The sequence below is a fragment of the Aphelocoma coerulescens genome (genome assembly GCF_041296385.1).
Source record: "Aphelocoma coerulescens isolate FSJ_1873_10779 chromosome Z unlocalized genomic scaffold, UR_Acoe_1.0 ChrZ, whole genome shotgun sequence".
Lineage (NCBI taxonomy): Eukaryota > Metazoa > Chordata > Aves > Passeriformes > Corvidae > Aphelocoma > Aphelocoma coerulescens.
In genome coordinates this window covers 4,687,360-4,714,424 of record NW_027184085.1, presented here as the reverse complement: position 1 = coordinate 4,714,424, position 27,065 = coordinate 4,687,360, and the positions used below count along the sequence as shown (strand labels likewise).

General features: G+C 39.0%; 1 protein-coding gene across 1 annotated transcript in view; it reads right to left on the bottom strand.

Annotated features, from left to right (window-relative positions):
- The window catches only part of RIT2 (Ras like without CAAX 2), a 185,265-nt gene that overhangs the window by 80,934 nt on the left and 77,266 nt on the right, over positions 1-27,065 (bottom strand). Inside the window, exons 3-4 of the mRNA XM_069001835.1 lie at positions 25,699-25,772; positions 7,963-8,154 (exon numbers count right to left, since the gene is read on the bottom strand). Coding sequence (XP_068857936.1) covers positions 7,963-8,154; positions 25,699-25,772 — 266 coding nt within the window. The remainder of the gene's footprint in view (positions 1-7,962; positions 8,155-25,698; positions 25,773-27,065) is intronic.

The window sequence follows — 27,065 nt, the reverse complement described above, 5'->3', positions numbered from 1 at the left end:
AACCATGCAGGAGTTTTGTGTGCAAGTTTTACAACATGACTTGCTTGCTTTAATTACAAAGAAAGATCCTGTGGCATGACTGTCATGTGAAAACCTTCACAAGAGTCAATCTGTGCTAATTTGCAGGACAAGCTGACAAATCTCAGCCCAAGTTCACCTTGAGAAGCAGCCTCTATCAATAAGGCAAGTGGTGAAAGGGCCTCTCTGTACCTTCACACCTCTCCTCCGAGGTGCTCTCCCACTGAAGTCACACACAGTCATGCCCAGTCAGGATCCAGTGCCTGGGGTGGACAAAAATCTCTGAGGTGGATGGTGAAGTTAAAGCAGGTAGAGATAAGAAGTACTGGGAGCCTTTCAAAACAATATAAACTGTGCTGCTGTTTAATAACCTTAGCAGTGAAGACACCTTGCAACACCCTCCCCTGTGTATACCCCTAGCTATGCGTCCTGTTTTGTCCTGCTTCAGCTACAAGAAATCAGCTGTCTTTGTTTTTATCTCTGAATATCCATGTTTTACATTATAAACCTTTTATTATCTGCAGTGCAGCTATGGTTTTGCTGTTGTTTCTTCTCCTACAGAGCAACTTGTTATCTTCATCTTAGTCTTCTGTTCCGTGTTAAAGGAATCTCAGGACCTACTGGGTGGTTCACTAGAGGTTAACACAATTACAAACTGAGAAATGAGTCAACAGTTTCATTGCAATTGTCTGTAAGTCTGACAGCATTTACTGCAGCCTGGGTAATAAGAAGCTGTGGTTTGGGTGAGGTTTTGGAAACATGAAAGCGTTGTAATGACAAGGAGGTAAACTATCTATAAATGAATATTTGCTAATCAATGTTAAGTTGTTAATGATAGAATTTCCTTCCAAAACACTACAGCTGCCAAATTTAATTCTGCAATTGCACTGGCATGGAAAAATACGCACCCTTTTTTTTCTTTCTTTTTCCTTCTTCCTTTCTTTCTTTCTTTGGCGGGAGGGAAAACGCTATAAAGATTCTTTTTTGAAAACTATATGAGAAAGACTGCTTAGGACAATGACCAGTGGGAAAGAAATGTTGAAAAATCAAAATCAATTAAAAGTAAATAGAAGTTAGAGTCATAGAAGAACATGACAGAATCCAGATATGCATTTCGATAATGCAAGAAAGTGATTATTCAAAGGTCTGACAGTTTCCTAGGATAATAAAACATCATAACAACTTCAGTAGTTTTAATTCCAAATATTCAGACAACTGTCATAACTCCACCAAAACAGCAAAAATGGCTTACATTGTTCAGATTTTGAAGATCAAACAAAGAATATGATGTGATATTATGTTGGAAGGCAATATGTAGGCAAGTGGGTATAACTGATGACGGCTGCTCCTTACAAATGTAATTCATTTTTGTCAGGCACTGATGGAAAATGGAACTACGTGAATATCCATGGAAAATGAACAATCAAGATGGAATCAAAATGGATGAAAGGATTAATCTAAAGATTCAATAAAAAAATCAAATAAATAGACCCCTAGAATCACTGAGGTTGGAAAAGCCCTCTAAGGCCATTGAGTCCAGCCATTCCCCAGCACTGCCAAGGCCACCACTAACCCGTGTCCTCAAGCACCACATCCACATGGCTTTTAAATCCCTCCAGGGATGGGGAATCTACCACTTCCCTGAGCATCCGTGCCAGGTCTGGACAACCTTTGTCATCAAGAAATGTTTCCCTGGTGTCCAACCTGAACCTCCCCTGGCCCAGCCTGAGGCCGTTCCCTCTCCTCCTGTCCCTGTTCCCTGGGAGCAGAGCCCGACCCCCCCGGCTGCCCCCTCCTGTCAGGGACTTGTGCAGAGCCACAAGGTCCCCCCTGAGCCTCCTTTGCTCCAGCCTGAGCCCCTTTCCCAGCTCCTTAAGCTGCTGCTCATCAGACTTTAGCGCCAGACCCTTCCCCAGCTCCCCTTTTCTGGACACGACATAGTTTTGAAGAATTTGCTCTTCTGTGCCATATTCTCCTCTGGATTTTTTGGATCAAATTTCTGTTATGATTTTGTAGTTGTGGTCTAGGACTTTGTTTATTCGAAAACTGAAGGAAATATGAGTGCAAGGTTCAGAAGTACAGTCTGTAGTTAGCAGCAGCAATAACAGAATGAATCAGTAAGTTTTGATTCTTGACTTAAAATATGTCAGAAGCAATTTTGTAAGTTTCCATCTCTCCCCAGCACCACTGTAAAAAGGCAAAGAAGGTGGCTGTCTGAGCCTCCCTCTGCTGTCAGCAACAAGATAGACTTCTTCCCAGGCAGATACATCTCATTTTATGAGACACTTCTATGACATGTGATAAATCCTAGTTTTCTGCCTGGATTTTATAGAGACCCTGGCCAAGTCGTTTAATCTCACCATTTACAATGTCTGCAATTAGCACAAATTTACACTTTTCTTTGTCAATAAGCAGCAAAAAATGCATCTACGTTGACTTGCACTTAAAAAGGAGAATTGAAACCTTTTATTCTTTGCATCGGGCACTGGTCTGAATAATGGGAAACAAGAGTCTTCCTTCAGTACAGACTCTTCTACCTCAGTGTTTTCAAGAGGAAATGGAACTGCTGGTTTTAAAGTAGAGTTACACATTTCAAAGCAGTTTTAATCCCAAAAGCAACAGAATTCAGCCTGATGCTAAGGTAAGAAATTCATAATACTGCAGTTTCATGATTCATAATATGAGTAAGAGAGCATCTAGTAAACAGTGTTTCATAGTTATGCAGAGAAAAATAAAAACAAAAGTAAAATATAATATCATATTCTTGAAGTATTTTCAGTGTCTCAACCAGGCACCAGAAGGTAGAGACTGACAATTTTTGATATAGATACCAAACAGTTACTCACACAAAAGAAACTAAACCAAAACAAGGGTTTTTTTAAAAAAATAAAGCTAAACAAAACAAAGCAAAGCAAAGCAAACCAAAACAAAATGAAAACTTTATCTGTCTCAGACTCAGATATTTCAAGGTTTGAGAAGCATGAAAATAGAGCAACTGTCAAAATGACAAACTTAAAAGTTGGCACTCGCATTGTCTGATAACCAGTCAGCTTATCTTGTGCAAAATCCAGAGTAAAACCTCACAGAGCTGAGATTATTCAGCTGGTTATGATCATGAAAACTCACTGTGATCCTGGTTTAAGAATTATTTTATGATATAATAAAACCTTAGGTAAAAAAGACAATGACACCTCTGTAATACATTTACACTCTGAGTAATCTATTGTTCCATGTTAAATGATAGAATCACAGAACAACAGAATGGTTTAGGTTGGAAGGGACCTTAAAAACCACCACATTCCACCCCCTGCCAAGGGCAGGGACATCCTCCACTAGACCAGGCTCCTCTGACCCCTGTCCAGCCTGGCCTTGGACACTTGCAGGGGCGAGGGAACCACAGCATCTCTGGGCAACCTGTGCAGGGCTTCACCACTCTCACAGTGAAGAATTTCTCCCTAACATCTGATCTAAACCTACTCACTTTCAGCTCGAACACATTCCCCCTTGTTCTATCACTACAGTTCTGGAAGGAAAAGGCAGATTTTATGTTGATCCCCCCCCCTCCCCCACTAAATGAGAAGGTTGTAGAGGAAAATGCTTTCAAAGGCACTGCTCCTGTCAGATTTTTGCTTGAAGCCAGTAAGACAACTCATGGGTGGAAGGGTAAACAATTGCATAATTCTTTTCAGGAGCAAGACTGTACTGGCAAAACTAACAGCTTTGATGACAAGCTTCCCAGAGAGACCAGGAGCTGGAAGAAACATGAGCTTCCCTCCTAACTTTGGACTAAATGGATATCCACATATTATCCATGGACTCAGCTGAGCCCATAGGTGATTCCTCTGGGGTCAGAAAAAAGCATACAAGAAAAACTGCTCCGTGAAGGCTGTTATATTTCTGTGTGGCTAGAATTTCCAGAGGGGTTCTAACATCCACATTAAAGTTTGAAAAAGCTTCTAGAAAGAATATTTTATAGCTCAGAGTTAACAGCACATTATTCAAAGGAGCTTGAGTAGTTAGTTCCCCTCTGAATTGCTCAATGTAATTAATATTTTGCAATGATCCATAGGTAAAGGCTTTTGTATATTTTCTAAGCAACCTTTTAGTAATGTCACAGGTCCTAACTATAAAATATTTTTATATAAAGCTGCAATTTAGCATTAGTATGACATGAGCTTGAATAGCTTTAATGTATTTTTTTGAAGATGAATATGTTCTAATTAGATATTTATCTGTTATACATGTTTTGAACAGTAAGAACCAGGTGTTCATCTGGAATAAAGTGACACCTAAAGTGAAAGGATCAGCATTTTCAAACAGCTGGTCCTACACGTTTCTGAAAATCTGATGATAATTAAAAACATACAAGCATACATTTACTGATCTAATGACTTTGTTGTTTGAAAACACTGGAATTAAAATGTTACCTAATCAAACACTTAGTTCTGTATTTTTCTGTCTAACAGCTATGGAATATAATGCACATAATACTTAAATATTTCCTAGAGCAATGGCTGAAAAATTAGGGAATGGAAACAGATAAATGTTCCAGACCAGGTTGGATGGGACTTGGAGCAATCTGGTCCAGTGCAAGGTGTTCCTGCCCATGGCAGGGGGGTTGGAATGAGACGAGCTTTAAAGTCCCTTCCAGTACAAACCATTCCAGGATTCTGTGAATGCCTTAACCATTCATGCCTGTTCACTGGGGGATGGAGGGTGCCTTGCCACCACATATACATCAAGATAATGATTTACTCTGTTTTTCCCCCAGTTTTTCCCCCATGTTGTTCAGAGAAAATTGAAAGTGTTTATTCTTTGGGCTACTGAATGTAACTAAAACTTGGTTTAAGAAGGAGTACAGAAAAACCCATTTCTTAGGACATTAAAAATCACAGCCATACATAAAGATTATAATTTCACTGAAGCCATCATAAAATAAAAATATCATTTAAAAATAATAAGCTTGTTGGTTTTGTTTCTCGACAGTGTTTCCTCCTAAGTAACAATTTTAATTGCAGATTAGTTTTGTTCTTGTAGTCCTGTTGATAGATTTGAGGAAAGCAGCATACATCATTAACTGTACTGTGTAGGGATTCACATTTCAAACAAAAGCTTTGTCTGGCCAAGCCACTATGGCCTGTCTGATTGTTGCAGAATTGTCATTAAATGGAAATGATGCCCGGGAATGTTGAACTTAATGTTGTGTCTTGAAATAACATGAATAACATTACAGTTGTTTTAATGAAATTCATAGGAGAAAAATGTCATTAAACAAATCCACAATATTAGCCCTGGTGCCCTGGTCAAATTCCAATCTGGTTGATTGCATTCTGACACCTACTATTTTTCAGCTGTTTGAATTTGGTGTGCTTGTATACCTCCCTGTTTGTTCACTGATATGTTAATGCCCTACATCACCAGCTCATTGCTGCCTGTCACTCCACAGTTAGTTGGCTGTCACTCTCAGCCATCCAAATGCTTTTAATGAAGCTGTAACCACAGTGCATGACCTTGAAAAGATCCTTTTCAACCTACATTCCCAGACCTCATCCAGTTAGATATTGCTTAACCTTACAAGTGAGCATAGATAAAACTTGTTTCAGTGTCTGTTAAACATACAGCACAGCATCATGTCCCAGTTCTGAGAAAATGAAACACTGAGGTGCATTAAAATGGGCTTAAAGCTGGGCACAAAAGTGTCCTTCTGCAGGCTGGGGCTTCAGTTTAGGTCAGGAAGGTACTGTGAGAAGTATCTGCTCATCACCCCCACTTAACCATGATTTGCTTTGAATTGTGGAGTGGTATCTGAAAACACAATCTAAAATGGATTAAACTTAGGTGAAGATACACTCCAGGAGGACAATTTATACACTCTAGCACCAACTAGTTATGCTGACAACAGCCACGGAGTAGATATAGTCTAGATTTAAAACGAATATCCCAAAATATGGACTTCAGAATAAATTGCTTTGCTCTACAGTTGGTCCATACTTGCTTATGGGCATGAAGTCATATTCAAATGCTTTATTTAAAGGAGCAGAACTGCTTTGCATTACCTTACTAGTCTTTGACTTAAGGGTCAAAATCTGGATTGCAGAATATTTGAGAAAACCCTTCTAACATTGCCAGATGTTGGCATTTGTAGAAGGCATATGGAAGAAAACATTTTGAAGATCTAAATCTTGTTTCATTGAAAACTTTTAAAAATGCAGAACTACAATTTGGACTTTCCTTGTTTACACATTCAGGCAGGATCATCAGTGGTGACCTTATAGAACAGTTTTTAGTGTGTCTATCACATCTCACAGGCATAATTTCAAATATTATTCCCAAACCCCTCCCCATGCCTCTTAATTTTGAATGTTGTCAGGGAAATCCAATCCAGGCATTCATGCACAGTAATTTTCCTGTTTGTGACACCAGACAAGATCGTTGAGCATGTAAAAGTATTTAAATCAGGCATATGTTTTTATGTATGTTGACAGTGATTAAAACATAAAAGTTGAACAAAAAGTAAGATCAGAAAGAGATAGTGCCAAAGATGAGTGCAAGAGTGTCTTATCTTCCAGTTAGGAAATAAAACACTCCTGACACCTCATCTATAGGTAGCTGCAGGTAATCAATTGTATCCTGCTTTGGGGCCAAGCGCAATGTCCTGTTCTCTCAGCAAAACCACTTAATCCACATCCTTCCCCAAACACATATCCCTCCCCTCTAGTCTATAAGCACATGGCGCTGCTGTTTGAAGCTCAAGATGCCAGTTAAACTGCAGCTGGATTGTCACCATCAGGGTTTTGTCACAGCCTGATTTAGGGAGGAAGCCAATGATCTGGAAAACAGATGTGAAGTTTTAAATGTACATAATCAGACCTTTAAGACTAATTTCAGGCTCAATACTGTCTTGGATTTTCTTCAGGTAGAATAAAGAAGACAAAGAAATGGGGACAAGAGTGACAGGATAAGTGGAGAAGAGTGTATAGGATTGTGTGAGCACAGATGCTAATGAACCAAAAACCCCACCATTTTATTTAAGTGTTACATATGTCTGCACAGAAGTCAGGCATTTGTAAGCAGTCATAGTTCTATCAGAGGCATCTTAAAATTTCCATATAGGAAAATATTTTTTTCTTTTTCCTTCTTGTTCCAAGCCTCTGTCTAAGATTAGGCATATTTTCCATTCAGTACCAGGTCACAACCAAGCCATTCTAATGTGATCTCTCTCTAACTCACCAGTATAAACAGTAAGGAAGAAGTAGAGAGGGAGCAAAAGGAAAAGAGTGAGCAAAGATTATTAAAGACATTGAGACAGCCACAGTTATTGGCCTTGTAGTCGAAAAAACCTGCTGCTCTATGGGTGGTGGTAGCTGAAATCTTGTATAAAAATCAAAGTGAATTCAAGTCTTCAGTTCTCAAAATGTCTCCACTTTACTGAACCCTCTAACAACATAGTCACTGGATCTTCAGGCAAATGTGATCTCATATGTGTTTCTTTATTGTCACAATTTTTTTTTTTTTTTTTAAGTCTGAGATTGAAAAACCTTTAATCAAATCTAGTATGTTTGGGGGAGAAAAAAACAAACCTCTGTTTAATGGCTGGAAACATCAAAGGAACCCAAGTTTTTTTCCCACAAAGATCCTGATTGAAGCTTTTTCTATGTTGAATACATGTATATGAATATATATGTAAGTCTTCTGACAACAGTAGTCAAAGTTTTTCAAGTAAAAACAGAGAAAGTTTGGATGTGATTTGCCAAGGTTACTTCAAGTTCCACAACATATGAATGAAAAGAACTGCAAAGACCTTAATTTATTACAAGTTTGTTGCTCTTTGATTAAACCTCCTCTTATGCTAATAATTCCTGGTAGCACTGTACAACATATGCTGCAGAAACCCCTGAGGCAGCCAAGGAAAACCAAGCCAAAAACAGTGGAGGAGTCGCTTACCTGCCTGAACTCCTCAAGGTCTATTTTGTTTCCCACCAGCACCACGGGGATGTCATAGGTGTGCCGGACACGATAAATGAGTTCCTTAAACTCAGCTGCTTCTTGAAAGGATTGGCGGTCTGTGATGGAATAGCAGATAATGAAGCCTTCTCCACCTCGCATATACTGGTCCCTCATGGCAGTGAATTCTGCCTGCAGAACAGGGAGAACACTCTCAGTAATTTGGCAAACAAAATTATCCGTCCGTAAATAACAAACTTGCAGGAAACTTCCCCGATTCCCTATATAGATTCACATTTCTTGTTTTACCCTTGTAAACACTGCTTGATGAAATTTGTGCATCCTACTGGGGTCATCAACCCCAAAAATAAGGATTTCTCTTAGGATGTTTTTTTTTTTCTTTTCCCATCAAGGGAGCTCTGTCCTCTTAGAATATGAACTTATTATGCAAGTCCCTGCATACAGAAAATACTGTCTCATGTATTACCAGAAGCTTCTGCAGTGCTGCCAGTACAAACAGATGAATTGCAACTGAAAGAATATTAAGAGGTGTAAAAGAAGCTATACTACTACCTAGGGATCGGAGACAGGTACAAATTACTTATTATGCACTCAATTCAAAAGCTCAGTAATATCAAAAAGACATTCATCGATTCCCACCAGCTTTGGAATAGTACCTAGCAAAACAGGAATCCAATCTGCAAAAACTTCTACTTTTTAAAGGGTCTCAATAAAGATGGGGGTTTCAGTTCACCATGGGATAATGCCATTACATGAGAATGAACAATTTCAGACAGTGCTAGAATTGGCCTGATTTTCTCCTCCATTTCTCTCTTTTTATATATGCATTTATTATCACAGCAATGCTTCCTGTTACTAATTTTTTTTTTTCAGAAGCATTTAATAACTGCCACATTGTACAAAAAATTGAAGATTTAGTTTTCAAAACCTAGTCTCAGGCACTGTGTCTTGAGAATATGTTTTAAAGCCAGTTTCTTTCTCAAGTTTGTTTGCTTTTCTTGATCACAGCCCAGAATAACCCAATACCATGGCAACAGTCGGTCAGGATCAGAATCCTCCTGACAGAATCAGTTCTCCAGAGATATTAAGATGCAGGAAGGTCTGATAAAAAAGGAATACACAGATCAACATTGGACCATTTCTATGAGCAGCAGGATGCAGCATCAAATCCTGTATTTTTTACTCTATCGGGAATTTAGGCTAGGGTATTTTAAAACAGTTTAGTTTACATACATATATCCTCAGCCCTTGCTGAAAATTGAAAGGAAATGGATTTCTTATGCTCTTTTTAAAGTCTCAGTCTTAAATCTCTCTCAATAGTTGCTCATGTTGATTGACAATACCTCCTGTGAATAGACTTTCATGTTGACCATAATCACTTATTTATGATGCATCTTTTACCCAAGGTCTTTATACATCATTCAAAACATTTCACCTGCTGCAGGAAGAAGTTCACCCAACTAAGCTTCAAAATGGCAAACTAATAGGTAATTTAAGAGTAGGATTCTGCTTTGAGACTTACTCAGAATTTGAAAATCTCTAAATTATTACCAGTAGCACCCCAGGAGGGTTTATTAACTACCAGGTTACAAGACAGAGTGGATCAGGTCACAACGTAGCCCATCCTCTTGAAACTGGATGTCCAGGCAGTAGGATAGCTGGACACTGAAGATATCAAACAGAAAGGATTCCACACTCTATGGTTTGGATAAGACACTGACTAGAGCTGTGTCTCTGTTCCCAGGTCTTTTCCTGCCATTTACATTAGATAGCAACTAGATTAATAAATGGTGCAATACAAAACTAGAGATCACATTCAAAGTCTCCAGGCTGAGGGCAAGGAGTGTTAATGACTAAACACAGTCATCAAATCCATTACCTGCCCTCAGACCCCAGGCTTTTATACCAGAACAAAGATCTCACTGGAGTGCCCATCCCTTGCGACCCTGATTTTCTCCTCTTTGCACCTGTCCCTTAGAACTGTTCTACACCATGTTTAGTAGGGGAGTCTCCTTTGTACGAGGAACAGAACTAGGCCAGGATTCCTTCAGGCTGAGCAGACAATGGAAACCTTCAGCGAAGTTAAATTTGTGGATTAGGTGTCTGAATTTAGCTGGCTGTTTAGCCACTGTCCACTGTCTAAGCTGTCCTTGTAAAAAATGATAAACAATTCAATGCCGTTAATGGACTACAGGCTGCTTCTGCTGATGGGAAATAGTTATACCATTAGTTATCTAATTACCTATTTTTGGCACCTGTTATTTATTTTTAGAGCGTTTATACAACTGAGTGGAGCTGCTTGCTAAAAGTACGTGTTTACGCACAGAACCTAAAGCCCAGACCAGACGACCTGTCTCCTCAAGTTAGAAACTTCATAAATCAGCTACTGTCGCACTGTATGACAACTCTGCACAACCTTTCACAAAGAATGAGCTCTGTTTAAGTGAGGTGATCCACCTCTAGGAAGTGCTCAGAACTTTGTACACTCATTTATAGCCATTTATGGCAAACCAAGAAGGAATTAAGTCACACATCACAGTTTAAGTTACTCACAGTAAGTGGCATTGTGCAGCACCAGTACTCCCAGGATCACTCTCCAGGGATGCTTAATGGCTTTCCCTGACTGACAGGAGACTCTGGGTTCCTAATTTCACACACTGAATCATTCCAAAGGGACAGAGTTCTCAGCTTTTAGGGACTGCCACTCTTGAGTCAGAATCCTCTACCTACGCGCTCTGGTTCCTACCAGAGCAAAGTTAAGACTTTCAGGATATGAATGAATTTACCTGCACAATTTTTTATCATGACACATTATTGCTGCTGATTTATTAGACTAAACAGACAAAATACTTTAGTGTCATGTTTGCAGTGATCTATTTTCAGAGGCATTAAGCATTCTGAGCAAACTGCATTGAGGACATAGACTTTGCTTTCTGTTGTTAACTCAGCTAGTCATTTCCATTCCAATTTTTTTATGTTGACATTCATTTCTCAGCTTTTTCCCCTTGGCATGATTGCTCAGTACAAAGTCAAGGACTCCAGGGTCAAACATAAATAAACCTGGTTTTTGATTTCAAAAGAAATGGGTTTTTCCTCTGTGCACCAGGAACCTCAACACAATAATATATACTAAGAGAAAGAATAAATATAACGACCAACAAGTGTAATAAAATCTTTGCAACTCTGTATGTATACTATATATAAAAGACAAAGGACTAAGAGGCAACTAAATCTCTTTGTTAATTTTTAAGTTCAAACCTTGCTTCAGATTCCACTTTTTTTTCATGCTTCTCTACAGTAAGCAGTACTAAAACTCAAGTTCACTTGGGTTCTGTCAATGTTCAGGTGTAGATAGAGATAAAGTCTAAGGTTTTACAGATTTTTCAGTAGTTTTATTTTTATATTTTGCCTGGTTCCCTTGTAAAATAACCAACAGTGTATCAGTGCATCTGGCTCACTTATATCATCTTTAATTGTTCCTTGCTGTAAAAGGCACCTCTTAAAAATCATTCAGGAATAGTGGATACAAATTTCTACTCAATAAAGGGAAAATACAAAACATTCCCAAGTCAGTAAATGCCAAGGGGAAGAGACAGAAGGAAATCACGCCCCCTCAAAAGGAAATCAATTCTGAGAATTAAAGTGAAGATTTGTCATGCTTACAGCACTTTGCAGCTTGACATCAGTCTCGAGTACTCTCTTGTGTATTATGACTAAGACTTAACTGAAAAGTGTAGTAAAAACTCTTTTGAAACCAAATCATCATTCTTCTTAGGAGATGTGATACTTGAGAACAAGCATCAATTCTGGATAGAAGCAAAACAAAACTTTTCTAAAAGTTGAAAGAAAGCAGCATAACTTTTTTTTTTTTTTCCAGTATAAATTAATGCAGGGAAAAAAAAGCCACTAATCCTCATAAGACTGTATTTCTACGTGTTGTTGAAGAACATTGGCAAGTAAGTCCCTCAATGGTTAGGTTTCTCCTAAAGAAATATCACATTTGCCTTTCATCAGTGATCAGGCATCTGACACAATTTTTCAAAGGTATCAGAACAGCCTCACAATGATATAAAGCATCTCCCTCAACATGCTTGGATGTGTCTCATCCTGTTACACTGAACTCCCTACACCTAGCTTGACCCACTTCTCCCTTTTTTGTCCCCCTCTACTCTCTCTCTTCCTCAAACTTTCCTAGGAGGCATAAAGTCCTGGAGCCATAAGAGCAGAGCTTGTCAGTAAAGGCTGGGATAGAGAAAGCGTTGAGTGTATTTGTACATTTCATGTTCCTCATCATTAGGACACACTCATTCCACCAGCAGACCCACAATTTTCCTGATCTTTGTGGAGTTGCCAGTGTACCTGTAGAAACCTATCTCATTGCCTTTTAATCTTTCAAAATTTTCAACTCTTAGCAGCACTTTGTGTTTCATAATACAATCCATTCAAGCAGAAGAAATACTTCCATACCTACCCTTGGGAGAGCATTCCTCTTTCCACATTTCATCCTCCTGTATATTCTCTCTTTTTCTAGAAGTTTTTAAGAAAACAACTTAACAAAGAGAAAATGTTTCTCTCCTCTTCTTTCTCGCCTTCATCTTGATTTATACTCTTGTAGCTCACTTTTCACAATGAGCGAAAGAAAATTTTTCATAAGAAGCAATAGGATTAATTAATTTTAAAATTCATAATGTTATCATGGATATATAAATAGATCTAGTATGTCGAGGTTTTTTCATTAGAGATCAGAAGGCTTTCCAAATAAGACCACTATCTTAATGCCTCCAGAAGAGGAAACAAAGTGATTGAGCAGCAAAGCCAAGTGTGTTTCTTTACTATTTCCTGAGAATTTCCTCCTGATCAATGCTGGAGAAGGAATGCTGGGCTACAAAAGCTTCTATGTGACTCAGAATAGAAGTTGTTTAGAAGCACCATCTGCCACATCACCATTTCACACCTGCAGAGCTCTGAAGTGAAGCCATTTCTCCCAGATTCCCATGTTCTGCGTAACTAAGAGATGGCCTTGTCAGTGCCAAAAAGGAAAAAAAGGGGGAGGAGAACAAAAAAAAAAGGGACAAGGCAATGAGCAGGGGGTCACCATCCCTGTCTCTTCTTTTTCATTGTGTGGTGATGTGTTTGAGGAGTAAACACTGCTCAGAAGTGCAATCCTTCCCCACGCTCCTCAGAAGTGTGGTGCTTAGAAATTTAAAGATGCAGCACCTCCGAAACAAAGGTGTCATGTTTTTCAAACTACACACACTCTCCACACATTTTGATGTCTGTTCTTTTTTTATGATCTTGGCTTGTATCTCTGGAAGAGGTCAGAGCCTCCCCAGGGAGGCCAGCCGCACAGTTTGAAGAATGTCACTTTCTATATCTTCTTGTCTTATGTTCTGCTTGACTTTAGAACCGGGAATCTGCTAACAGATGTTCTTAATCAAAACTGTCTCCCTGATTACCACAGGGGTCATTCTTATTATAAACTGGGCTTTTTACGTTTATAGTGAACACTTGAGGGGTGGGATATGTTCTTGCAAACTGGCAGGATATTGTTCATCTATGACAATGAACAAACAAGGATAAAATGAACAAAAAGGACACAGGAAACTCAGGAGGAGGGGAAAAATCTTCAAATAGTGATAGGAGCAAAAATGAAAACAATAAAAAATACATGAAACTGCATTGTTTACTTGGAATTTTATTATTAAAAGTAAGTTGAGATTTCTCCTATCTCAGGAAAGTTTTTGCAGATATGGTCAAAGAATACTTTTTAGCAAAAAAGACAAAGTGCAAACCTCCCATGTCTCTCTGTTAGTAAATTCTGTTACACACATAAGCATCAAGTTGACTTCATTGGGATTACATATTATCCACCTGGCACAGCTTGTCATAAAGTGTGCTTTTCATTTACCTTTTGAAACAGATTTACCTAATAAAAGTACACTGGTGAGAAGTGCTGTGATAATTATTTGGTTTTCACGGATTTTTTTAGTCTTTCATTTTTTGTGAGAGGAGGAGGGGACAAAAGCAAGTAGTTTCTAAAAGCTTATTTGTAATAGCAAGCAGCAAGAAACCTGCAGCAGTTACATTTCAAATGAGAAAGCATCCAGATAGGATGTTAGCTGGATATTATACCTTATAAATATTGTAATACCAGTACTAATCTAGATGTGAAGGACAGGCCTTATTTCGTCTGGTTTCTGCCCCCTGAAGAGGTAGTTGGGTATTCTACATTTAGAATCATAGCTTTATTTAGTCTTCAAGTCTCTCTCTGCAGTCATTAGGGACACATGATTGACTCCAGAGAGTAACTCAACCCATCCTCAGGGAAGTGTTTAAGATGCCAGGGGTGTTTTTCTTTTGTACCTCTCTCACTACCTCGACAGAGACTAAATACAAAGCCCTGCCTCTGATGTCCCCAGTATCAGCCAGGCCCTTCCCAGTCATATCCTTCATGCATTTGGATGATAAGGCTAGTCTTCCCCTCCATTTTAAACTTTTCATTTGGCTGCTACAAGGCTGTTTTATTTCCAATCGAGTTCAAAAGATCAAGAGAATGTAGCATCCAATGCCTAAAGCCAATAGAGGATTTTTCCCTTCACAGCATGCAGCATGAACCCATGCAGTTCCTCAGCATGGGTTGAGTAACACTAAGAGATAAGAAAGGAACACTTCTTCCATCACAGAAGCCAAAGTTCCCAACCTGCTGCCTTTGCTTGCAGGAGTCCTGCCTGCACCAGCTGCAGGTTCCCAGAAATGACACAGCAGAAAACAAGAAAACACAGAACATTATCAACATCACTTCACACTCTCTTCTTGCTTGTCTCCTATTTCCAGCCATATTTTGCAAAGAACAACAACAAAAAGAGTTGCATAGCAAAAGATAGCAAAAACTTTGCAGCAGGTGGTACTCAGCCACCTGTGCCAGCCTAAACCATCTGCCACATCACTGGGAGGAAGGAAGGGAGCTGAGTAACAGCTCAGACACAGACCAAAGAAAATGCAGGGGCTCTGGCTTAAACACTGAAGGATGGAGATTGATTCTTCTCCTTGTCAAGTCTCTGCACTGTTCTGGTTGTACATCAAACTCATCTCTCACAACCTTTTTTGCCTGTTCTGGTAATGATTCAGGAGCAGTTCAAAATGGGATTAGTAATAAATGAGAATTAGCCCATAAGCCTGCAGTAGAAGTGGATTATTATTATAATCAGTCCCTTGATTAATGATCAGGCAGTGTCTCACGCCTTATAATTACAGAAAAGAATTCTTGCTTCTGTTGTAAAACAGCAATATCCCTTTCCTTCTGTGAATTTGTACTGGGGACAAAATGCACATCACAGATGACGGAAAAAGTATGAAGATAAAAGAGATTCAGTCCAAGTTCCTAGCAGACTAATGGCTTTCTGAGCTTTATCTGACAGCCTTCCAAGGCAATATTACAAACTCCACATTGTACAAAATCAGTAGCCTTTTCTTAACTCTGGGAATGTACAAGGATAAAGCTGAGACAGGCACTGAAATTAATCTGTAATTTAGAAGACAACCGGCAACCCCCATTTAAGCTAATTTATTTACCTGGAAAGGGAAACAGGAGAAGGAGAATATTCATGAGAGGTGTTCTTTCTGGAAGACACACAGGTATGATATCCATTTCTATGATAAATAGCAGCATTACTTTTAGCTGCTGATTTCCAGGGGTTTTCCAGGTTATCTCACCTAGGATTGACAGGGAGGACCTCAAGACCTTGCCTATGGGCAAGAAGATGGTGCAGGCTCAGTGGGCCAAATAAATGGATGGTCGGCAGCATCAGAAACACAATTAGGCATGCACTGATTATTAAATTCAAGCACAGATTTGTGATTTGATACATTCCTGATTTTCACAAAATTTTGGCTGAAAACTTTCTAAAATAATTTCCTCCTACTACTTTCCCCTACATTTAATGCTCTTCAGCAATAACCTGTTTACTCCAGAAACAGGTTTTCAGTCACAGAGAGATGATATTGCATTAGACCTCAGATCAGTATTCTTTCTGAAAACTAATGTATCCTCACCAAAAGAGATGGATTCCTTCCCACTGGTTAATACATCTTTAATCTCTGACTACAGAAGAGACTTTATGCACAACCAAAGTCCTGAATGTAAAGAGAAATTAATTAAAAATAAAGATAGTTTCTTAATGTGAATTACTCAGTAAGGTTAACTCATGATTACACTGCTCTCATCTTCATCCAAATGAGTCTGAGCCTCTGAACTGGAATGTCAAGATTTCATCCTGTCTGGGATTGTGATGTCATGGATATGTGAGGTTATTTTTTTTATCGACTTCAAGTCATTGTTAGACACGATCGATTTTCACCATCAGTGAAATCACGTTGTTTCCCACAAGTGAACTTATAGATTCAGGTTCCCCTTCTCCTCTCAGCTGTGATACTGCTTCCCATCCTATCTTGCACTGCCCTCAGTCACAGACCATGCAGGATTAAGCCTGGTGAAAAACAGGTGTCAATGTTCCTTTGCATCCTGAGCACAGATGGATGACTATTTCACTGCCCTTTCCCTAACTGCAGAACATTTTATATGTGCTCACTATTCTGTATTCACATGTCCTGCATCATGACTTATGCAGGAAGATTGAGCCACACCAGGCTGATAGAAAAAAAGTAAGTAAAAGGGAAATAAATAAGGGGGAGAAAAAGACAGATTTGAGCAACTTCCAGTAAAATAACTCAGGACTACAAAATATAACATCACAAAGTGACCATTCTTTCTTGCTGAGGAACTAGTAAATAACGTGCAGTGGCACTCAGACTCTGCCTCCAGATACAGCTTCTTTTCACTGAGATTCCCAATGTTCCCACTCTAATTGCCCTTCTGCCTCCACGTGATAATATATTTGACAGTTTTCTGCAACTCTGCTTTTGTTAACTTTATTAATCCTGCCCTCCCCAAGATGGTTTGTCATGTGCAGTAATGAAAAGATGCAGTCCATCACCTGGGAGATGATATCTACTTTTTATTCACCCCTAAATATGGATGAAATCACCATATCAATTCTCCACAATGCCAGTAAAAATTCCTCAGTGCTACACTCCCTAACTCATAAAATTGCCTTTTTCTTTCATATTCATGCTAATGGTCTCTCTCTGAGGGATAAACACCTTAGCAATTTTCTTCTAAATGCAGGCACTGAAGCAATCTTCATTGTTAACTACCTCTAAAACCCCCAAATGCATTTGGTTTATCATGCACCATACAATATTTCTCCCCCATTCTCATTGATATGCAAAAAAGAATAAAGCCAGTTTTCACCTTTTATCACAAATGCATCATAAATGGTTAAAGGGAAAAATTAATAGCTTGGTAATTACATTTTAGTAAGCAGCAGAGATTAAAAAAAAACCAAACAAAACAAACAACCCACTAGTGAAGAGGTAATGACTACAGCTGCAAGCAAGGGTTTTGCAGGGGTTCAGACATGCTCTTGTCAGCTTCTGTGGTCATCACAGACTTGCCACCTTCCCCAGTGAGGCTTTGTGCAGCCTTGCAGAAGTAAACCAGGAGGCTGTGGAGTCAAACACCTCATTGCTCCGATAAATGACTGCAAATTATGTTCTGGCTTGCATATATCCTCTTTCATGATGACTTCTCTAACAAGTGTGCTTACCTTAAAAATTCCACAACATAGGTTTTTCTCTCCCCTCCCCTGTGCCCTACTTATCAGCAGAGATATAATTTAATCCGAGAACCTGAAAAGGGGGGAAAGCAAGGAGCAAGCAATCTGTGGAGTGGCTGTTTTAGACTTTTGTAACATTGAATCAATAGTGCACTCATTTCTGTGACTGAAATTTAGCTCAGTGTTTATCTGAGGAATGTGTTCCCTGGGGACTACATAAATCACCACCAAAATGAATGCAAAATACCTTTTTTACAATCCTGCATGCTTTTCGTATTGCTGACAAAGTGAACCTGTGACACAAAATGACTGAGTTGTCATGTCCCTGTGGCTTCCCAACATGTTTTTTTCATTTCCATATGCACAAATATTTCTGGAGCAACTGAATAATTTTCATTGCATTAGAGAAAAAAAAAAAAACAAAAAAACAACAAACAACAAACTGTGAGGACACAGGCAGAGCTCCAAAACAGTAAGTCATGAGGTACCTTGGTTAGATCAATAGATCCAACAGAGAAAGTGAAGAATCCAGGGAGACCTTGAGGCACTTTCCAGGAAGGGGTACAAGAGCACTGGAGAGGGACTTTGGAAAAGGGCATGGAGTGACAGGTTAAGGTGGAATGGCTTTAAACTGACAGAGGGCAGGGTTAGATGGGATATCAAGAAGAAATTCTTCCCTGTGAGGGTGGTGAGGTTTCCCTGAGAAGATGTGGCTGCCCCATCCCTGGCAGTGTCCAAGGCCAGGCTGGACGGGGCTTGGAGCATCCTGGTCCAGTGGAAGGTGTCCCTGCCCATGGCAGGGGGTTTGCAATCACTTCTAATCAAAATCATTCCATGATTTTATGATTCTGAAAGACACTGAGTATCTTCTCAGATATGCCAAAACTCTCCTACACAGGGCCAAAGCTTTCTCCATGGTGTTAGTCAGGTACCACACTGATTTCTGACACAGGTACAGTCAATGTGGCCACTGCTAAGCTTGTGAGATTTTTGTCTTATTAAAAGAAAAGATCATTCCGTGGTGTGGTTTGTCTCACACCATCCCATAGCTCTGATAATGATATGGAACACTCATGACAACAATTTATTCTCCTCATCCAATAGGCACAAAATAAAAACGGGCATGAAAGTCTACTCCAGCTGTGTAATCTTTCTTCTATGGAAGTGAGAAAAATATATATCCAAAATATAGCTTGTTAAGGAAAAAAATTGAAAAAAACCCTCAGAAAATATTTCATATTTTCATTAATTATTTTATTGAGCTTCTACTTTGCTCTCAATCCCTCTTTAAAAAACCTGGATGGATGGAATAACATTTCTCAGATTATAAAGGTATCAAGCAATGGAGTTCAAAATTTGCTGAGGTTTACTTTTCTGTTTGTTTGTTTGTTAGTTGGGGTTTTTTTTGTGTTTGTTTGATTGGTGGGAGGCAGTTTCACTTCCAGGTTCTGGGGCAAAATTATTGAAACTCCAGCTTGAAAGATATTACCTGTCTTTAAGCTTTTCCATTCCTATCCTGGTAGTGGGATATAAAAATCACATTTTTAGAAAGCCTTTTCCAGCAGTCCTTCTCATGTGGTTTTATAAGTGAAATGTTTCGATGATTCAGATAACACTATGTAACTCTCTGCTTTTGTTCTCTTTGTCTGGAGACACCACCATTCAAGACTACAGAATGGCATAAAAGACATTTAATTTTGAAAATCTCATTTTTGGGCGCAACCTACTTTTCCTGAGCAGTATTAATGCCCGGCTCTGCAAAATAACTTTTCTTGGTCATTTGGTCTGAGGAAATGGGCACCATGTGGTGCTGTAATATGTGCTTATTTTCTCAGCATTCAAGCCAATATTTTAGTCCTGGTAATATCATTATTATATGAGCTTTGTGAAAACTGACAGAGGTAGAATACAGTTTTCTGCCCACTGGCATCCCTGGTTTGTGTACAACTGCTCGGTAACAAGCAGCTTTCGATATCAAGCCTATGTAAAATGGAATTCCTGGTGATATTATCTAGGACAGTCACATATGTGTATATAAAGAAATCAGGACACAGAGTATGTGCAGTGTCTACTGGAACTTCAAAGTACTTCGGAACCATTCACTGGTGTAAAGAAAAGGTGCAGAATATTTTTTAGTGATGGGAGAAAAGGTGAATTTACATTATCACAATTTGTGGAGGATCTGGATGAAATTTACTCATATGGGATGTGTTTATATAGGTGTTTTCCATTCAGTGTACACCAGAACAAAACCAACCAACCAACCAAAACCACATCAAAGCCAAATTAAATAAAATAATAAAAAAACCCTACCCCAGCAACAACAACAAAAACCAAGAACCCACAAAGAAATGCTGCAAAGAAATGCTTGGAAAGAAGAAAAAAAGATTATTCCACTTTATCAAAATTTGTAATAATGTATTTTCTTCTCTCGTGTTCTCAATTTATTAAAAAGGGAAAAAAAACATAAATCTTTCAGCAGCTTCACTGTGTATTGCTGTGGTTTTGGAAGTTGCCAGTTAGAGAAAGACACAGAACAGTGAGAGGGAAAGCATTTCAAGCAAGAAAAAAACCAAGCCTTTGTTGAAAGAAAACAGAAAACACCAGAAAGTTTTGCTCCACCATCAGTGTGGAACCACTACCACTGGCTTTGCTGAAGCAGAATGGTAGCAATGGGCAGGAAACCGGTATTGTCAGACTCAATAAATGCCCATGTTCACCCTAAATGCTTGTTCCCTGCAATGTTTTATTGCACCTGTTTGACAGGAAGACAAATGCAGGCCTACAAATACAAACTGATCCACCCTTTATTGCATCATGATTCACTCATGGGCACGGATGAGAAAGGAAGTTGGGAATCTTGGCTGCCAGTTGCCTGTTCTTCCTGTGGTAATATACTCCTTTTTATCAGTATGTGCCTAGATCTTTTCCTACTGAAGTCAAGGAATATTTTGCTCATGATTTGAAGGAAATTGGTGTCAGGTCTGCAATTTCATCTGTGATTTACTGCAACTGTTTTTTCCACTCTGTATCTGTGCCAAATAAGTGTTTCTTCACAATCTGTCCATTGGCAAATAAAATTACTTGGTCAAGGGAGAGATTTTAGCTCTTCCCAGATATTACTGTACAACTTGTATTGAGAACCCAGGAAGTGTTCAGTGCTGTGATTTGACTTTCTAAGTATGTTTTCAACAGCCGGTGGAACAACAACATACAAAGGAAATAAAACTAATGCTCTTCTCACCTAAGACACTGCATTAATAGTTGCTACTTACTTCAATATCTCTATGCTTTAAAAATAAAATGGATTTCATTTATGCACTACAGTACCTAGCAGAAAGTGCAATAAAATTATTTTCCCCTTACAAGAACATGCTGTAAAGACCCATTAAGGCATAATTACTGCCAAAAAGGCATTTTACATTTCCTTGAGATAAGCTGCACTAGTGTACTTTGAGATTTCACGTCCATTGATTCAGGATTAGAGCAGCATGTTTAGATAATAAGCAGAAGGGTCTCAGATAACAGCCTGAGTGAATCATCGGACTATAGTGTTTAGTCTGAGAAAGTGTGTTTATCTGAAGGGCTCTTGGGACTAATATGGTTCCTCTTCAAAGCTTGAAGCAGGGGGTAAGAATCATAGTCCTGCAGGTTGGCAGGATAAACATGTCCTGTGATTTGCTAGCAATTTGAGAGATGGATTTCAGTACAGAGCGCGCTGTTGTTGTCAGGTTGAAAAGTGTCTGCCTGGAAATGAATTCATGTGCACACAGCTCCAGACAAAGGAAAATCTCCCTGAAATGGCATACCATCACATTTTAAGGCCTATTTTTCAAGTCTCTGACTCACACCTGGGAAATATCCTGGTGCACTAAGTTTATCATAAAAAGCTCACTTTTTAGAAAACAAAAATTGGTGCAATAATCTCGGAATGTACTGTCTCGCTGACAGGTACAGAAACCCTTTTTTCCCACACACTTGCCTGCTTTGTATCTGAAAACAATTTTTGCCTCTTTTACATATCAGATCAGATTGTTTTTCAGTGAAGGGAACTCTGCTGCTCTTTTAGTGTTCGGCGTGAGGTCTACACAGAGAGATTGGGTAATGTGTCACACAGAGGAAAGCTGTGGCAAGAATAAAAGCTCCTGTGCCAGTCAACAGTTTATAAATACAGCAGGAGAGATAACTGCTGTGTGTGCTCCATGAGGAGTATACTTCTGGGCTGCAGAAGTAGCAACATATTTTTAAGCTAGAAGAGAGGGTGAGAAAGCGTAAATGAGCGAACAGAAGGTTTCTATAACTCTGTGTGGAGGCTTTTTGTGCGCGGTTGGAGCAGTTGGGGGTTGTCACTCCCTGAGAATAATTGTGAAGGGAACTGAATGCAGAATAAAGTGCTTGAAGGCTGAATGTCCCTTCATTTGCACCTGCAAGTTTGCTGGAAATCAAAGACTTTACATTAGTTTAGATTAAATGTATGTAAGAGAAGATTATTTTTATGATGCATTGGTTAAGAAAAGGAAAATCCCAGAATTGCTGCCACAAACACCACTTCCAAACTCAACGGACACAGGTGAATTTCAAGGGAAAGTTACTCAAAAAATCTCCCATATGGGTGAACAAGGAAGTTCAAGCTATCTTTATGGATACTAACTTGCATTTGCAGATTTCCATTAAGTTTGTCCTATATACTCCACGTGCCCTATTGTAGCTAGTATAAAAGCAAAAAACAGAAACTTCTTCAATTTTATAAATATGATCTCAATCTCATTCTGCTTGGCTTTATTTTCTTCTTCTTTTGGATTTAATTAAAATGTAGTTACAAAAAGAAAAGTTTTGGGTTAAGAATATTACTTCTAGCTAAAGAGCCAAAGGCTTCACTGATAGCCAACCAAAGGAATTACTGGCAGCTTCCTCTATACTTCGTTGTGCCACTGAAAAAGAATACCAGCATCAATTTTTTGTTCATTTTCTTGCAGCACCACATATTTACAAGCTTTTTTTGGTAGGAACAGCTCAAGTTAGGTCTGTTTATGACAATCTAGCTACAAGGAGCTCCATCAATACCTGCTCCTGAAACTGTCTGAGGTAAACATATTCTGTCTGAATTTGGTTGTGGTGAGCAAACACAGGCTTCTAGCAAACACCGGCTGGCAGGTGTAGAGGGTGGTGAAAAGCAGATGTAGTGAGTTCAGTGAAGCAAAACTGCTTGCACCAACCCTTACACTCACTAAGAAAATGCTTCTTGTTGTGCCTTCAGTAGAAAAATAGTACTGGAAGAGCACAAATGGGCAAATGATTGTGTATAAAATATGTATCCAGAGTTCACAGAGCATCAGTTTTTTTCCTGAGACAAGCAATTGGTCTATGTTATAGTGTCTGTATATTCATGAGAAGAGAAAAATCAGTAACTAGATGAGCAAGTTTATTAATATTTCTGTTTTTCACATTGTTTGAATGTTTTGTTTTCTTTTTCAACTTCAGAAAGTTGAGAACATAAATGTATTTTTGAAGAACCATTTATGATTTAAGTGCTTCATACTGGATCTACCAGTTAAAATATCAAAGACTTTTATGCAATGTCAGGTATAAAATCACATGTGGGTTTTTAGGTCTAGACATGACAATTGAAAACTGTATTAATTATTAGTAGGTAATTTGGTCAGTGTTGAAATTCTCAATTAGTCCATAGATAGAGGAGGGAGAGGAGAAACATTTTTGTTGAAATATATCCTCAAGCACAACAACAAAACACATTAAATTCAGTCAGTTTCTCTATTGACTTCTTGTGTTCCCAAATAGGGATGAATTACAATTTTAGCTTCTTGATCTTCTGAAGTGATTAAAGTCATTATTCAAAGTTGATGATGAAGTATTTATGACTGCAAGGACACCCAGACAAATGAGATTTCCATTGCCTGAATTTGAAGCAGTAACACCATCTCCTATTTGACATAAAACCCAGGGGAATAAAAACAACTAGGCACCATCAAGGCACAGAGCAGTAGCAGCTCAACTGGGTGCTTTGGATTTTTACCCTGAGTCACCAAAGTCAGAGCAGAATTTGTGTGAGCTTTGGTGAGAGCACCATTAAGTCCTCTGTGAAGAAAGAGCCTATTTCAGCTGCTGACTTCAATGGGAGTTGGATTAGGTCTTGATTTATTCTGAAGCTGTGTAGTGCAGATAGAGGGGCAACAAATCCGAAGACATCTGCAAAGACAAGCAGCTAAATCCAGGACACTTAGAATGGACAGCTCCTGAAAAATTGTGGGGAGGAAAAGTGGGAAGAGCTTCCTAGTTACACTGGGAATGTGTTTCAGTGATGACAATCTGCACTGGAACAACAGGGGAATTTAAAACAGTTTTTGTCATATCAAATTGACTTGGTAGAACCATTTCAACTGAAGTAGAATAGCTTTGCCCAGGCTGTGCAATGGCCTGGGCTGATGAATCTGCTGAGTGTGGCGCTTCTGTCACAGGCCTCTGCTCGCTACAGAGAGGGATGGCTGAGGGAACAAAGGAGGTTTAGACTGGACATTAGGAAAAATTTCTTTTCTGAAAGGGTTTTCAAGCCCTGGCACAGGATGCCTGGGGAGTGGTGGAGTCATCATCCTCCGAGGGATTTAAAAAATGTGTAGCTGTGGCACTTGGAGTCGTGGTTTAGCGGTGGGCTTGGCAATGCTGGGTAAATGGTTGGGCTCAATGATCTTAAAGGTATTTTCCAACCTTAAAAGTTCAATGATTCTATGAAATATCTGCACCACATTTCATTACTTGGTCACTACATGCCATGGACCGCTAATATTGTAGATGTTTCTCTTCCTAATAGAGACAAAATTTAAAACTTAGCAATCATATCCCCCTCCCACAAATTACAAATGAGGTTTAGTTCTAGCCTTTTCATATGACCCAAAATAAAAAAAATCATGCAAAAATTATGCATGTAAAAATGACTGACAGCAGATGAACTTCCTGTAAATTTCTGGCAGCAGACTGCACTCCCCACCATTTTCAATGCCCATCTTAGGTGCATTCATACATCTGGGAAGCTGAAAACAAGGTTACCAGGCTTTTGCTTCTCAAATATTTCATTTATTTAAGTACATTTAAGTTCCCTGTTGTCTCATTCCTGCACAAGGTGCACATGCACTATGGAAACTTGAGAAACTACAAAGTCCTTCAAACAGACCCTGAGACACACCTGAGGAAAAGATCAGCAAGTGGCAGCACTTTGATTAAACAGTAAAAATATCTCGAGATGGACAGGGAATGAACTAAGTCAGGTAGAATAAATTATTTTACTTAACCTTCTTCTTTGTTACTGTATATGAAACTTAATCCCCTGACTGATGTTCACACAGCAGACATGCTGTCATAGAGATGGCAGAATGACAGGATGGTTTGGGTTGGGAGGGAGCTTAAATTTCATCTCATTCCAACCCCCCTACCATGGGCAGGGACACCTTACACTAGACCAGGTTGCTCCAAGTCCCGTCCTGCTTAGCCTTGGACACTTCCAGAGACTGGACAGCCACAGCTTTCTCTGGAAAACCTGTGCGTGTGCACTGTGTATTACTTTTGGCATGAAGATATTTTCCTTATGTGTGAGCATTTGATATTTAAATAAAATGTGGGGAGAAGAAGAAATGTAACAAAATACTTAGTGTAAAAGCAGACCAGAAAATTCCTGTAATACATATAAAAAAGGAGGACTGAGAAAGACGTAAGACAATCAACACAGTATTTATTCATTCCATTATTGTGACAGATGTTCCTGCATACAAAAGAAAAAGAAACAAACATCTTTTTATCTACTGCTCATTTCAGCGTGTCTGTCTCCTGTGATGAGATTTGGAAATTATACTGTGCTATACTGCAGCATTCCTTTAATCTTCTCCTTTGTTAATTCCTCTGTGTTATTCTGCCACTGTTTCCTTTATGTTTGAATAGGGAACCTTGTTTCTAGCACTGTGACCCATACGTCCGAGGTTAAAATCTTTGAGTTTATCTCTGACTGAATGACTCACATTGGAGAATTACTCACCTGTCCAGCAGTGTCTAGAATGTCCAAATAGGCCGGTTCATCATCAATTCGGACTTGAGTTTTATAGGCATCCTCTGAAAAACACAGTGCACTTTGCTTAAGATATGAGTGGCTCAGAGAATGGAAAATGAAATAGCTTTGCTAGTTTGGAGTAGGCTTTTCAAGAGCTCTTCAGTCTGACCTAGCCTTGTTTTATTTCAAAAGTCCCTTTTTGAAATCCTATCGTCACTACAAAGCAATAGCAAAAGAGAATTGTTTCTATCACACTGTGTCAAAATGCAAAAATTAAATTTCCCTTTCTTTTAAAAGGGAAACATTTCCATTTCTTTAAGGACAGACCCCAGGTGTTACTTAGGTCACAAAGATTCAGAGTTGTTGCGCTGATGCTATGCAACAGAGTGTTTTTCTACTTACCACAGTGACACATTCAAATAACTTTTCCAGCAAATTGTTTCAATTTAAAGATTGTCTAAATTATTGGGATAGACTCCCTGTGGCTGAACAGGACTCCTGGCTCAGGCATGTCAGAGCAATTATTAAAACTTCTGTATATCTCCAGAAAGGCTGAGAATAGACTTTTTGAAAATAGATTCTGTAATCTATGTCCTCACAATCATCATAGATGCAGGCAGAGGAGGAAAAACTCTGCTTTGTGGACCCTTCCATTAGCTCATGATTTTGTCAACTAAATTTAGGAGAAGAAAAACAAAGAAAAGGTGAACAACTATTTGCATAAGAAGTTTTCCTCACATTTCTGTTTCATTGCCCTCTCAACATTTGTATTTTCTTCGTATGATTAAAAGACGTGTAGATAATGGCCCATGTTTATGCTTGAAATAGTCTTGGAAATTATCTGTGCTCTTTAATTGAACAGTCATGCAGAGCAGCCTGAGTGGTTTTTGTGTCTGACATTGTGCTTTGGAAGTGCACTGACGTGTGAAGACAAGACAAGTGCATTTGTGGTATCTGAGAAGGGTCATTAACCACCATGAGCCTGTGGCTGGGCCTGTCCTAAGAGTCAGTCCTAGCAGAGACCCTCAGGAACAGGCTCCCAACAACTGTTGAAATAATACTGAGATAATAATATGGGATTATATAGCAGGTAGTTGGAATTCTTGGGACATTCCAACTTGTGCCCTAATATATATGTTGCATCATACAGCACTTTATAAAAGCATGTAAAAACTTGCTTTCCACCTGCAGAAGAAAAAAACTAAAGCCTTTGAATACATGGTTCTGCACAGCCTTAACTCAGACCCCTCCTATGTAGCCAGAGGATTGCTATCTTTTATGACATAATCACACACAGTATTTTCCTCTTTATCTTAGGCCTCAATTCAGCAAATTAATAGGCACATGACTTTCTT